The sequence below is a fragment of the Mus caroli genome, unplaced genomic scaffold (assembly GCF_978045245.1).
Source record: "Mus caroli unplaced genomic scaffold, Mus_caroli_1 scaffold_8, whole genome shotgun sequence".
NCBI lineage: Eukaryota > Metazoa > Chordata > Mammalia > Rodentia > Muridae > Mus > Mus caroli.
This window is the reverse complement of record NW_028227263.1, coordinates 113739240-113752524: the sequence shown is the minus strand read 5'-3', so window position 1 is coordinate 113752524 and position 13285 is coordinate 113739240. Positions and strand designations below refer to the sequence as shown.

Below are 13285 nucleotides of genomic sequence, written 5' to 3'. Positions count from 1 at the left end.
CTAACCAGGGCAGTCATGCTGCTCTCAGTGACTACACAAGTTATTTCTCTCAGTATCTCATGGATCCTCTGACGACCTTGTTTAGCACATAGACACAGGTCACAGAACAGTTTTGCAAGCATTTATTTGAATCAGTCTAAGAGACTGGATGATGAAAAAACTGGATCAGGAATCCAACTTCAGGAGAGAAAAAGGACAGGTCAGCAAGATGGCACTTGGATCAGACATGTTGCAAAGATGGGTTGCCCAAAACACATTAACATCTATTGTCCTAATAGCTTGGAGAGAGGGTCTAAAAATGATCTTAAGGTGTCCATTCTATAGTGTGCCTGGCATTTTGGCCTGGTGAGCATGACTTCCTGGAAAACAAAAAGGCAGAGAGGGACAGTGTTGGCTATAGTCAAGTTACAGGACCTCAGCATGGCTCCCCAACCACCCACAAAGAGACTGCTCCTCATGCACAGCAAAGAAAATCTCATGCAGTGATTCCAGTAACAAATTCTGCCTCAAGGGAATTGGAGCCCACCCTTCAGGAGGAAGCCTGAAAACACCATAGTTAGGCAGGGACAAAGGGGAGAAGGTTCCTGAAACATAATAAGGGTTAGGTCTATAGAGGGACAGTAGAGCTGAGTATGAGTTTGGTGATATCTCCCATTACTGAGCACCTCTCTCCGGGCTCATTGGCTGTGTAGCCATGTTAAAAATATGTCCCCCATTTGGACTTGTTAAAGGAAAATCATTTTGGATAGCACTGTGGTTTTTCAAAACCTGATACTCAAGTAAAATACTTTGGGAAATAAGATGAGAGCTACACTGTTCAAAACATACATCTCTGCAATTCAGTTATGCTTGAAACAAGATACGACAAGAGACAACAGTGGTGAGCAACTGGAGTCACTCCCTGTGGTGGGGGTGGCATTTCAGACATGGTGGGAGGTTTTGTTGTAGCACAGATGATGCCAGCAGACATGGGATTCATCAAAGGCAGAGGAATAATAGACCTCAGAGAGGTTCCAAAAAAGATCCTGGTGAGAAATTTCAAGCATATTAGAGTAGAGCTGTGAGTACCAAACCTGTGCAGAGGCCATTCCAAGGACTCCCTGTTCCTACTATGGGTGAGAACCCCATATTTACCCAGCATGTGGGAGTGAGCTGAAGGATCATGCAAGGAACAGGCTGGCTGTGTACCTGGCATGCTGCTTTACATGTAGTAGGGTGACCAAGGGTTTCAGTTCTCAGTTGCAGGTCACCTGACATGTAGTAATGGTTGCATTTATCAATGGTATACAGCCTTACAGCATCTGTTGCATTGGTGAGTGGAGGTAGGCAGAAAAATACCATAATTTTGGGTTCCAGAAATATGTTTCTTAATCTTTTCTCTCTGTAGCAGCCCTGGATTTTTTCAAAGGCCCCCTTTTCCTCTGAAGTAGCATTAAATGCCTAGAGTTCTTGATACATTCACACCCTACTTCCAGAGACAACATGTGCATAAACTTCGAAGAAAGGAGCACACGCTTATGCTGCAAACACCGAGAGAAAAATACCATTAAAAGACAATGGGATGGTCAAAGCAGAGGCTCAATGTTCCTTGCAGCATCTACAAATGCCTTAACTGACTTTTCTCATAGTCAAACCCTCCCAAAGGCTTCAGCTTCCCAGATACAACATGGTTTACATGACATACACAGATCTAGCAGAGAAACATCCATGAGTGGACAGACCTTGATATCTGACCTTCACATAAGCCCAAAACTTGCCTCAGCTTCAACTGTGCATAAAAGGTCCCTTTATCATGAGTATAATCACCAGCACAACTCTGTCCCCACATCCCACAAACCAAACACTTTTATCTCAAAGCAGAAAGCATCAATTGTCTTCTGCAGCTCCTTGCCAGTGGTCTCCCGAGGACACCTAGGTCTGTCTCAGTGCCCCACTTAGATATCTCCATGGGTCTGAGATGGGATGAACAAGGGTATCACTCTCACTTGTCTGGAAGCTCAGCTCTCCAGTCACCAGCAAGCCCAGCAGAAGAATTGTTCCCTTCATGGTGAAGAGTGCTAAATGCTCCTCTCAGTGCAGATCCTCTTCTTTATAAACCATTATAGCTCTGAGCACAGCCACACCCATCCTCAAACATGCCTCCAGGAGTCCCAAACACCATTTGGGCTAGAGCCTCGCACATGTGGATCTCCTTTCAACTTGCACAGAGGCAGCAACATTGGGGCCCCTCCCATTCTGAAGAACAAACAGCCTGAGACAGCCTGATGTCATCAGTTTCTGGAGAGAAGTTGTTTGTACATTTGACAAAGATGGTTTATTTTGATCTTTGCAAGCAGCCCAAGTACTGAACAACAACAACAACAACAACAAAAAAAACCCTGTCGTCCTATTTTACTTATCACCAGTGGTTCCTTGTCAAACTCCTTACCTATTCTTGATCCCATTGTCCAAGCTACTGAGACTTTTGTATTGGAAGGTTGAGGACAAAGAGGCATCATCTACCTCACTGTGACACTCAGCCAGGGTAGTCCCCAGTTCTTTGGCAGTGTGGATATTCTTGGGGGCTGATGATGCTTTTGTACCACAAATTGTGCTTCACTCCACAGTCGCTCATTCCTATTGTCATGTTCACCTTGACCACTCTCAGCTCTGTTAGAACAATGTGTTAAGGAGGTTTGAACAGTATTGTCCATGTGGTGAGAGCATTGAGTGGTAGAGTGAGGTATTCAACCCTGAACGTGAACTCTCCTGTCCACAACCCCTCAAGCAACTGTGAACTACCTGCCTGTAAACTACACTGCTCCACAAGCCACAGGAAGTGCTGTGTGTATAGACTGTATCAAGTTCAGAACAACATACTTACCCTAAGGAAGACATTTCCAGCAGGGATATGATTGTCAGCTGTGTGTGGTAGTTCATGATTCTTAAGACAGGAAGGTCTTAAATTTAGGCTTACCATGTTTGCAGCTTGTGATGGTTAATCTTGATGATCTTTCTTACTGGGTTGAATGTTGTCATAGAAACAAAGTTCTGAGTGGGTGTTTTTAGGTTTGGTCAATTGAGGTGGGTAGACTTAATTTTATGTGGAATCGTGTACTATGGTTACATATAGGGTAGACAGAGGTAAACAATCTGAGCAGAACCATTCATGCCTCTCTGCTTCCTGATTGTAGATGTGACCAACCACCTCAAGTTCCTTCATTGTGCCTAACTGACTGTGACGGACTGTATCTCTTCAAACTGTGATTAGAAATGTTGCTTCTCACCAAACCATTTTGTCATTAGTTCCCTACAACAGTGGCAGAATAGTTTTTTAGCATGTGCAAAGCCCTAGGGTTATCTTACAGCACCACACACATAAACAGGAGCAACCAAAGACATATCTCAGTGTGCAAATTGCTTCCTTTGCAAGCATAAAGTCCAGGGTTCAACCCTAGGACCCATTAGAGTGGTGGCATACATGTCTAATTCCATGTGAGCCTCATGTTCAATAAGAGACTTGTTCTCAAAAAATCGAGTGGAAGGATGTTGAGATAGCTCAGTGATTAAAGGTGCAGTGATTGAAGGTGAATACCTGAGTTCAAATCTCAAAAACCACCTGGTAGAGGAAGAGAAATAATTCCTCCAAATTGTCGTCTGACCTTTATATGAACACGCATGTGCACGCACATGCACACACACGCACACGCATATGCGCACGCGCACACGCACACACACACACACGCACACACACACACACACACACACACACACACACACACACATCTTAGTACCACTGTCCATACACAGTCACATACACAAGTACACAAACACGTGAACAGACATCTAGAATTTTCTGTTGAAACTGTCATGAGGAAGCATGAACAGGTACCTAATTGACAAATAAAAACCAATTTGAATAAAAAACTAAACAACATGATATTGGATTGTACTATAATTTTGAAATAACCTATAAACCCATGCTGTTGGGTATGGTTGTGTGGCATAAATGAGCATGGATGAAAGTCAGTGTTTTTATATTGCACAGAAGAATTCCAGAGGATCTGGAGATGTTTCTCCTGGGAGTAGACCTCCCTTCAGTCCTTCACTGTGAGCTATATGTTCTCAAGAAAGCAGCAGAGCAAGCTTGGGGGACAGGCCAGTAAGTGAAGTAGTTGCTTGGCATACACTGTTGAATCCATGGTTTCCAACCTTCAGAACTTATGAGGACAGCTAGGCACAAAGTGACCTCTGGTAACTCCAGCACCAGAGAGCTTACTGGCCAGTCCATCTAGCCATTAGCAAGCTCCAGTAAGAGGCCCTGTTTAAAAAAAAATAAGGTGGTCTCAGCTATAAAAAAGGACACAGAATCACTTCCTAGTACCCACTTGGTAGGTAACAACCATCTGTAACTCCAGTTACAGAGGATCCAGTGCTCTCCTGGACGTCCACAGGGAAAGCATTCAGTACTGCATAAGACACTCATGCTGGCACAATCCCCATACACATACATTGAAACTAAATAAAATGTCAAATCAGCACACACATATGCATATATTTATAAATACACAGATGTAATGTATATACACACATCTACATTGTGGAGAGCAACTGAAGGCCCTCACTGTCTTTCTCTGGCCACTTTGTACATACAGACATAAATGTCATGTGTCTTAGTTAAGATTACTTTTCAAGTGATACAACACCATGATCAAATCAGAGTAGCATCGGGTCACTGGGCAGTAGATACTTGCTTAACCACATGATGCCCTTGTATCCTTTCCCATCCCTGTGCAAAAGGGAGAAGCCCCCAGTAGGCACATTCTGCAGGCCATCTCAGACCTCAGGACATGCAAGGTCATAAAAACAATGACCAGTGGACCAAGCAAAGAGCTCACAATTAGATCTCAGTACTTGGCAATTAATTGACCAAACAGTTACAGAAGGTATATCCTGTTTGGCTCCGATAACCAGTAAAATTCAAAGGCTTTAGACTCCTTAAGTCTTCAGCAACGTTCATTCTGTCACCATGTGCTGTACAGATTGTGACAGTCAAGTGCCTTTTACAACAAACTACTTAATTATGCCTTATCAAAACACATATAATCTTTACTTTTAAAATTAAATACGAACCAAATTACTTAAGCACAAACACTTATGTAACATAGGCATGGGGGAAGTGTAGTTTGAAAACAAGGCTGCAATATATGACAAGATAGTGTTGTGTGTTTTAAGTAGGGTCTTGTTTATAGACTTGAAAGAAGTGAGATAGCTGTTTGGCCAGTGTAACCAGCATTTTTGAAGACCTCCTATGTGTTCTGACTCTGGGAGAGAGGAAGGCTTTGCTCAACTGCGCCTTCAGACACCTAAAGAACACCAAAAGTCAGCCAAGGAAAGAGGAGCTATAGAAGAGGAAACAGGATTCAGAGCCTTTGCTAACGTGAAGGTCAGGTGTGTTCTTATATACAAGGGATCCATGTGGACTGTAGGATTGTAATTCAGGTTGTGTTGCTATGACAAATGACCCAAGACTAGGTCCTGAATATAGAAAAGTGTTTAATTTGCTTCATGGTCTGGAATCTTGAAGGTAGAGATTAGAGCAACTTCAGCTAGCCAGGGACTTGTGTTATCTGAACACAGGGTGAACTGCAGGAAGGCAACAGGGGATTGTGGAAGACTGAGAACAGAGGCTCTACCTTCCTTCTCAAAGACCTACCATACTTTCCTCAGTCCTGCCACAGATGGGACAGAGGCTTAATGTGGGTGTTTGGTGTTTGCCTTAACCATGGTGAAACTGTAGCTGGCCCTCTCTCTGATATGTTGGTTTTTGAAGCAGTCTGGGGATTTAGGTGACAAATTTCCCAGGATTCTGAAGGGAAAGCATTTCAGGCAGTGAGGGCAGAGCATATGAAGGCCCTGGTTCTCTCTTGGGTCACAATTATGGAAATGTTGTGTCATACCTAATGTAGAGACTCAATAAATAATAAACACACTGGTTAAAAGGTAAATTCCAGGTTCAGATGTACACAGAGCAGTCAGATGACTGGCAAAGTCCATAGCAATGAGAGGAAGACATAGTGTTTCTCATCTGTCGTCCCCACTTGTGGGAAGTTGAGGCAGGTGTGTCCCAGTTACCAGTGTGGGATCCCCTCAATCACAAAGAAAAAATTGTGCTCAGGTAGGGGGATGCTCTCCCAGGCTGGCTTCGGCCCTTCATTGCCCACAATGTTTCACAACAAGGAGGAGAAAGTGGCTATAAATGAAATATATATTTTAGCTATTCTCTTTAAAAGATACAAAGATTTGTATATTATTTGGTGAGCTGTAAACCTTTATCAGAAAGGTTGTGTTCTATTTTGACTTTCATACAATACATAGGCCTGATATTAATTGCTGTTTAACTGTTTCCCCGGGTTATTTCTGATCCATCAGCCTGTACTCATGGTCCACAGCTCCTGGTCATGTACTCCTGAGCCATCAGGCCCCATGGCAGCCTGCCCCTTTCTCCATCTTCTTCCTCTTCCTCTGTCCTCTTCTCTTGCCTTATGATCCCTACCTGTGACACCCAGCCCAGAAAAAAAACCCCCAGAATACCTCTTTTCTCTCTATCATTGCCTGGTAGTCACATTTTCTTAGATAGTCAGAGATTTAGGTGAACTAATTTACTAAGCAACATCTGTTGTATGTGAGAATTTGTTAGAGATTGGTAAGTAGTTGTAGGTTAGGGAGATTCTATTTCCTGCGTTCCAGTACTTAGCATTTGAATACACACCAGCAAGGGACTAACTCCAACAGGTAGCAGATGGTAGAAGCAGCAGTGGTATACTCTCCTGAGTAGTCCTCTTACTAGCATGGGACCCTGAGGCCTACCTGTGCTGCAGATAGTCGGCAGCATGGACAGGAAGCTGAGCCTTTCTGGCACTCTGCCATGATGAGTCTCCATGCCCTAATGTAGTCTCCAATGATTGTGCAGCTTCCTAGACCTCGTTTGGCTATTGGGATCTAATTATCCTGTCCTCTGGATCCCTTGTGTTCTTCCTCAGAGTCTGCCTCTGCCCTCTCTTCATTCCATGACCCTACCTACTCTCTCCTGCATTTCCCCCGTCAAATGCTTCAGCTACCATAGAGCAGTAGGACACTTTGCCTGTTTCACAGCTCATCCTGCTGACCCTTCAGCCTTTACATGTCTGCCTCAGGCTTTGCTCTGCTGTCTTCAGCCACCTGCATTGGTGTTTGTTCAGCCCTCACTTCCTAAAGAAGGACAAAAGAGCTGTCAAAAGAACCCTTTCATGAAGCCTAAAATGGCAATGCAAGGGGAGCCATTGTATCTCCTATCTGAGTGAATGGGCTTAAGCAGTCTGCTTCCAAGTTGGGTGGAGCAGGTGGCCTACCACAGCCTTGTCTCTTAGCACCCTTCCCAACAGTCCCCTTATGTCCCTGTGCAGTGGGAGATGCTCCCCTACTGGCCCAGATAGAGGGTGTTGAAGGGTCATCTGGAATTCTGTGGTAGCAAAGATCAGCTGGACACACTGTCACAGATGGACTGATGCTGAGTCTTCAGGAGCTTGGGAATCCAGCTGAGATTGGACTCTAATTTTTACAGGATGGCTGTGGAATATTCATAATGGCCATCATGTAGGCTTTTTGATCAGTAGTCAGAATAACTAGAGCAGCAATGCATAGTCTGGCAGTGACCAATTAGGAGGCCAGTTAGCTCAGAAATGAAATATCCTTTCTTAGTTATGAGAAAATGAGCACAAGGCACTTGAAGTGAGAACTTAATTAACACACTAATGATGTTTATTAACAGGGTCTTCCTGTGTAATTTTGGGTAGCCTAGAACTCTTTGTGTAGACAAGTCTGACTTCTAACTCACAAAGATGGGATGGCTCTTCCTCCAAAATACTGAGATCAAAGGTGAGAATTACCATACCTGTTTATTGCTAACTGATTTTGACAATGATTTACACCATCCCCCCAAAAGTTGAATCTACCACATATACACATAAACAGATGGACAGACAGACAGACCGACCCACAGACAGACAGACAGAAGACAGATAGTTAGGCAGGCAGGCAGGCAAGACCACACACTCATTTCTCAGGAAGGTTATGAGGTCAAGACCAACCTGGGCAAGATCATCTTTAAAAAAAAACAACAACAACAAAAAATAAAAACAACAAACAAGAAACAAAACAGAAACCTCAACAATGGGTTAAAGAAGTCAAGTTTAGGCAGAAGTGAAAGAACTTGCCTTTTATTCCACTATTCACATGGGAGAGAGTCACAAAGATTTCTCTGAGTCCAAAGCTAACCCAATCTACATGTTTCCAGGACAGCCAGGTTCTAGAAGGTAGGCCCCTCCTCCACCCACATTGGAAGCAGACTGCTTAATCCAGTTCACTCAGATAGGAGATACGGTGCCCCCCTGGCATTGCCATTTTAGGCTTCATGAAAGGGTTCTTTTTACTGCTCTTTTGTACTTCTTTAGGAAGTGTGGGCTGAGTAGAGAGACCCTATTTCAGACAAAACCTACAACCAACAAGAAAAGGTCAAATTGAAGGATGCCTATAACAGCAGGATAAACATTGGTTGCAGAGTCTGGTTCAAGGTAAGGCACAAAGCATATGGAAGATAGGGACAGAACAAAGACAGGGCAGGGGTCATATGGCTAGTGGTCTGAAGTTTGTCTTGTTTAGAACTGACTATGGATATGGCTCTTGAGGTTCTCAGTGTGACAGGAGGACACAGGTTTCATTCTGGAGGTCTGATTGAGAGACCATTTGATCCTCTCCCTAGTCATACTTTCCCTTTGGCTGTAAAATTACAAGTGACATTTGTCATATCTTAAGAAGATCTCTAAGAAGGCAAACAAGTTGAAATAGGTTATTGACCAGGACCTTGCCAAAATACATATCTCTCAATGACGCAATCACACACCCTCAGGAAGTTCCAAGATGTGTACTGGGAGGGGAATGGAGAGGCTCAAACACAGGCCCCTCCATGCCCACTGAGCCAACCAGGGTAGTTAAAGAAGGGGACCAAGCTGTGTAGGAACACTTGCCACCATTATCATGAAGCTTGCTGGTGCTGTGGTTATCCTCGGGGCTGCCCTGTTACTCCTGACTTTAGGGGGATGTGGGTATTACCGTGTGGGGGTCAGGGATGCAAGCTATCCAGGCTCTCACACCCTCTATCCCCTGGGATATACTGATGCAGGTCTTTCAAATGAGGGTCACCTTGTCTTTGTGTTCCAGATTTTGGCATTTGCCCAGCTATAAAAGAGGATGTTCATCTATTTTTAAACGAAATCTCAGGAGAGTATGTTGAGTACGTTAAACAATACAAAGATGACCCTGAAATACTGGAAAATACTGAAAAAATCAAGCAATGTGTTGATAGCACATTGACAGAGGAAGACAAGGCACATGCAACTGCTTTCATCGTGAGTCTCTATGTGTCTGGTTAGGGGAAGGCTTGTGCCCTTGCACACCACTGAAGCTTCACTGAGAATCCAGAAATGTGACACACCTGATTGAGAGTGTCACAAGGATGGGGCAGAAAGGAGCTCTCAGACTGCCTGAGTTGACTCTGACTGCTCAGCTCAGTCAATCCACAGTAGATCCCTGCCTGAAGATTGGCCTCCCTCAGCCTTCCTGACACAGCCTTCCTAGTCTAGCTGCAGAAACTTGGCACCTGGCACCCTTCTCTAGCCTAGGTATTTATCCTAAATTTCCAAGCCTACCACTGCAGCTCCAAAAAAGTCATATGTTATCCTGTTTTCTGAACTTTGAAGACCACTTTGTGGACTCCACGTGTGACAATTCAAGGATAGAATTAAAGTGAACACCCTCATGTCCCTAGAACAGGTGTGTTAAGGTCCTGTCTTTAGCTGAAGATATTTGAGGGTCATCATCAACATGTGACAGCAGTCAGTTTGCTTGTGGGGCCCCACCAGCCCAAAGGCTCACATGGGGCTCTGTCAGCTCCTCCCCATTCGGTCCCACTGGGACTATGTTGTCTCCCAAGTTGTCTCCTCCCATCTGGCTGGATTTGAGGATTTTTACAAAGCTTTTCTTAACAGGTTGGGGGCAAGGCTCCCTGGTCCTGGTCAGATACAAGAGCCATTGCAAATTGGCTGTAGGTCTTTCTAGGAAGTGTCTCTGTGCATGGTCACTGGGGAATGAGGTCTCCTTCACCCCCAAAAGTCTTACTTAGCTTTCTGTTTGCAGGAAAAAAATAGAAGACATCCCACTATGTTGATGGCTACAACTTTGCTCTCAAGGAAGCCACTTGCCTGCTCACCTGCATAGATGCAGCAGACTATAGCTTTTCCTTCCAGGTGTCTAAAAACAGGAACCCGACAAAAAAGACCTTGCAAATCATTGGGGAGCCTGGATTTTTGAATTCAAGGTTGGGTCTGATTTGGTTGAAGGATATTGCAGGGACAAAGTCTGGGACATTGTGGTGCCACAACTCAATTGTGGTGCTGCCAAAATGCAGCCCGGAGACTACACATGAGGTAAGTGTTTCTCACTTCTTTTATATCCTGACAACCTGGTGAATCCTGTGGCTACTTACATGCTATTTTTCCTCAGACAATCCCAGTCTCCAGAGTCTCACAGAGCTCCAGTAAACTGAGCATGGGGGCTCACATAATCCCAGCACTCAGGAGGAAGAGGCTCATGGATCTCTGTGAGTTCCAGTCCAGCCTGGTCTACACTGCAACACAAAAAGGAGACCAGAAAGGCTTTTTCATTATCACCTGGCTAACCAGGAGCAGTCACCCTGCTCTCAGTGACTATACAAGTCATTTCTCTCAGTATCTCCTGGATCCCCTGAAGACCTTGTTCAGCACATAGACACAGGTCACAGAACAGAGTTGCAAGCATTTATTTGAATCAGTCTAAGAGACTGATTGATAAAGGAACAGGATCAGGAATCCAACTTCAGGAGAGAAAGAGGACAGGTCAGCAAGATGGCACTTGGATCAGACATGTTGCAAAGATGGGTTGCCCAAAACACATTAACATCTATAGTCCTAATAACTTGAAAATAATGTCTATAAAGTTTCCTACGGTGCCCCTAGTATAGTATGCCTGGCATTCTGGGCTGGAGATCATGGCTTCCTGGAAAACAAAGAGGCAGAGAGGAACAGTGTTGGCTATAGGCAACATACAGGACCTCAGCAGCACTCTCCAACCACCCACAAAGAGACTGCTCCTCATGCACAGCAAAGAAAATCCCATGCAGTGATTTAGGTCTCCAATGACAAATTCTTAGTCAAGGGAATTGGAGCCCACTCACACCCTTCAGGAGAAATCCTGAAAACCTCCATAGTCAGGCAGGGAAGAAGTGGAGAAGGTTCTGGACAGCATAATATAGGCTAGGTCTAGAGAGGGAGAGTAGAGCTGAGTATGAGTTTGGTGATGTCTTCCACACCTGAGCACCTCTCTCCAGGCACATTGGCTGTGTAGCCATGTTAAAAATATGTCCCCCATTTGGACTTGTTAGAGGAAAATCATTTTGGATAGCACTGTGGTTTTTCAAGACCTGATAGTCAAGTAAAATACTTTGGGAAATAAGGTGAGAGCTACACTGTTCAAAATATACATCTCTGTAATCCAGTTATGCTTTAAACAATAGAGGACAGGAGACAATAGTGATGAGGAACTGTAAGCAATCCCTGTGGTGGGGGTGGCATTTCAGACATGGTGGGAAGTTTTGTTTTAGCACAGATGATGCCATCAGAAATGGGATTCATCAAAGGCAAGGGAATAATAGACCCCAGAGAGGTTCCAAAGAAGACACTGGTGAGAAATTTCAAGCATCTTAGAATAGATCTGTGAGTACCAAACCTGTGCAGAGGCCATCCCAAGGACTCCCCTGTTCCAACTATGGGTGAGAACCTCATGGTTACCCAGCATGTGGGAGTGAGCTTCAGGATCACGCAAGGAACAGGATGGCTGTGTATAAGGCATGCTGCTTTACGTTTACTAGGGTGGGCAAGGGTTTCAGTTCTCAGTTGCAGGTCACCTGACATGTAGCAATGGTTGCATTTATCACTTGTACACAGCCTTACAGCATCTGTTGCATGGGTGAGAGGAGGTAGGCAGAAAATTACCATAATTTTGGGTCCCATAAATTTGTAGCAGTCCTGGATTTTTTCAAAGGCCATCTTTTCTCCTTTAGTAGCATTGAATGCCTGGAGTTCTTGATGCAACACAAACCTTAATCCAGAGACAAGACTTACATAACCTTTGAAGAAAGGAACACATTCTTCTGCTGCTAACACAGAGAGAAAAACACCATTGAAAGACAATGGGATGGTCAAAGCAGGGGCTCAATGTTCCTTACTGCATCTACAAATGTCTTAACTGACTTTTCTCATAGTCAAACACTCCCAAAGGCTTCAGCCTCCCAGATACAACATGGTTTACATGACATACACAGATCTAGCAGAAAACCATCCATGAGTGGACAAACCTTGATATCTGACCTTCACATAAGCTCAACACTTGCCTCTGCATCAACTGTGCATGTAAGGTCCCTTAATCATGAGTATCATCACCAGCACACCTCTGTCTCCACATCCCACAAACCCAAATTTTTAACTCAGAGCAGAAAGCATCAACTGTCTTCTGAAGCTCCTTGCCAGTGGCCTCCCGAGGACACCTAGGTCTTTCTCAGGGCCCCACTTATTTATCTCCATGGGACTGAGATGGTGTGAACAAGGGTACCACTCTCACTTGTTTGGAAGCTCAGCTCTCCAGTCACCAGCAACCCCAGCAGAAGAAGTGTACCCTTCATGATGAAGAGTGCTAAATGCTCCTCTGAGAACAAATCCTCTTCTTTATAAACCATTATGGCTCTGAGCCCAGCCACACCCATCCCCAACCAAGCCTCCAGGAGTTTCAAACAACTTTTGGGCAAGAACCTAGCACCTGTAGATCTCCTTTCAACTTGCGTAGAGGCAGAAGCATGGAGGCTCCTCCCACTCTGAAGAACAAACAACCTGAGACAGTCTGATGTCATCAGTTTCTGGAGAGAAGTTGTTTGTACATTTGCCAAAGAGGGTTTAGAGCTGATCTTTGCAAGCAGCCCAAGTGGTGAACAAAATGACCTGTGGTCCTGTTTTACTTGTCACCTGTGCTTCCTTGTCAAACTCCTTATGTATTTTTGACCTCATTGTCCAAGCTACTGAGACCTTTGTATTGGAAGGCTGAGGACAGGAAGGCCCCATATACCTCTCTGTGACACTCAGCCAGGGTAGTCCCCAGCTCTGTGGCAGTGTGAATATCCTTG

The 13285-nt window shown here is 44.5% G+C and overlaps 1 protein-coding gene and 2 pseudogenes across 1 annotated transcript; 1 reads left to right on the top strand and 2 right to left on the bottom strand.

The window, feature by feature from the left end:
• Positions 1 to 263: 263 nt before the first annotated feature.
• On the bottom strand, positions 264 to 2046 carry LOC110288293 (secretoglobin family 2B member 20-like; annotated as a pseudogene).
• Positions 2047 to 7859: 5813 nt separating this feature from the next.
• Positions 7860 to 9449, top strand: LOC147003345 (major allergen I polypeptide chain 1 pseudogene; annotated as a pseudogene).
• Positions 9450 to 11013: 1564 nt separating this feature from the next.
• LOC110288292 (secretoglobin family 2B member 20-like) lies at positions 11014 to 12790 on the bottom strand. The gene is made up of 3 exons (XM_021154680.1): positions 12730 to 12790; positions 12105 to 12265; positions 11014 to 11109 (listed from the first exon to the last, which is right to left on the bottom strand). The coding sequence occupies exons 1-3, from the start codon at positions 12788 to 12790 to the stop codon at positions 11014 to 11016; spliced, it is 318 nt and encodes a 105-aa protein (XP_021010339.1).
• Between the last annotated feature and the right edge of the window lie 495 nt (positions 12791 to 13285).

Coding starts and splice junctions, on each gene's coding strand:
- LOC110288292 (XM_021154680.1), bottom strand. CDS start 12,790: ATGAAGGGTACACTTCTTCTGCTGGGGTTGCTGGTGACTGGAGAGCTG. Junction 12,266..12,729: donor AGAGCTGAGCTTCCAAACAA/GTGAGAGTGGTA, acceptor CTGTGTTAGCAG/CAGAAGAATGTGTTCCTTTC. Junction 11,110..12,104: donor TTATGGGACCCAAAATTATG/GTAATTTTCTGC, acceptor TTTGTTTTCCAG/GAAGCCATGATCTCCAGCCC.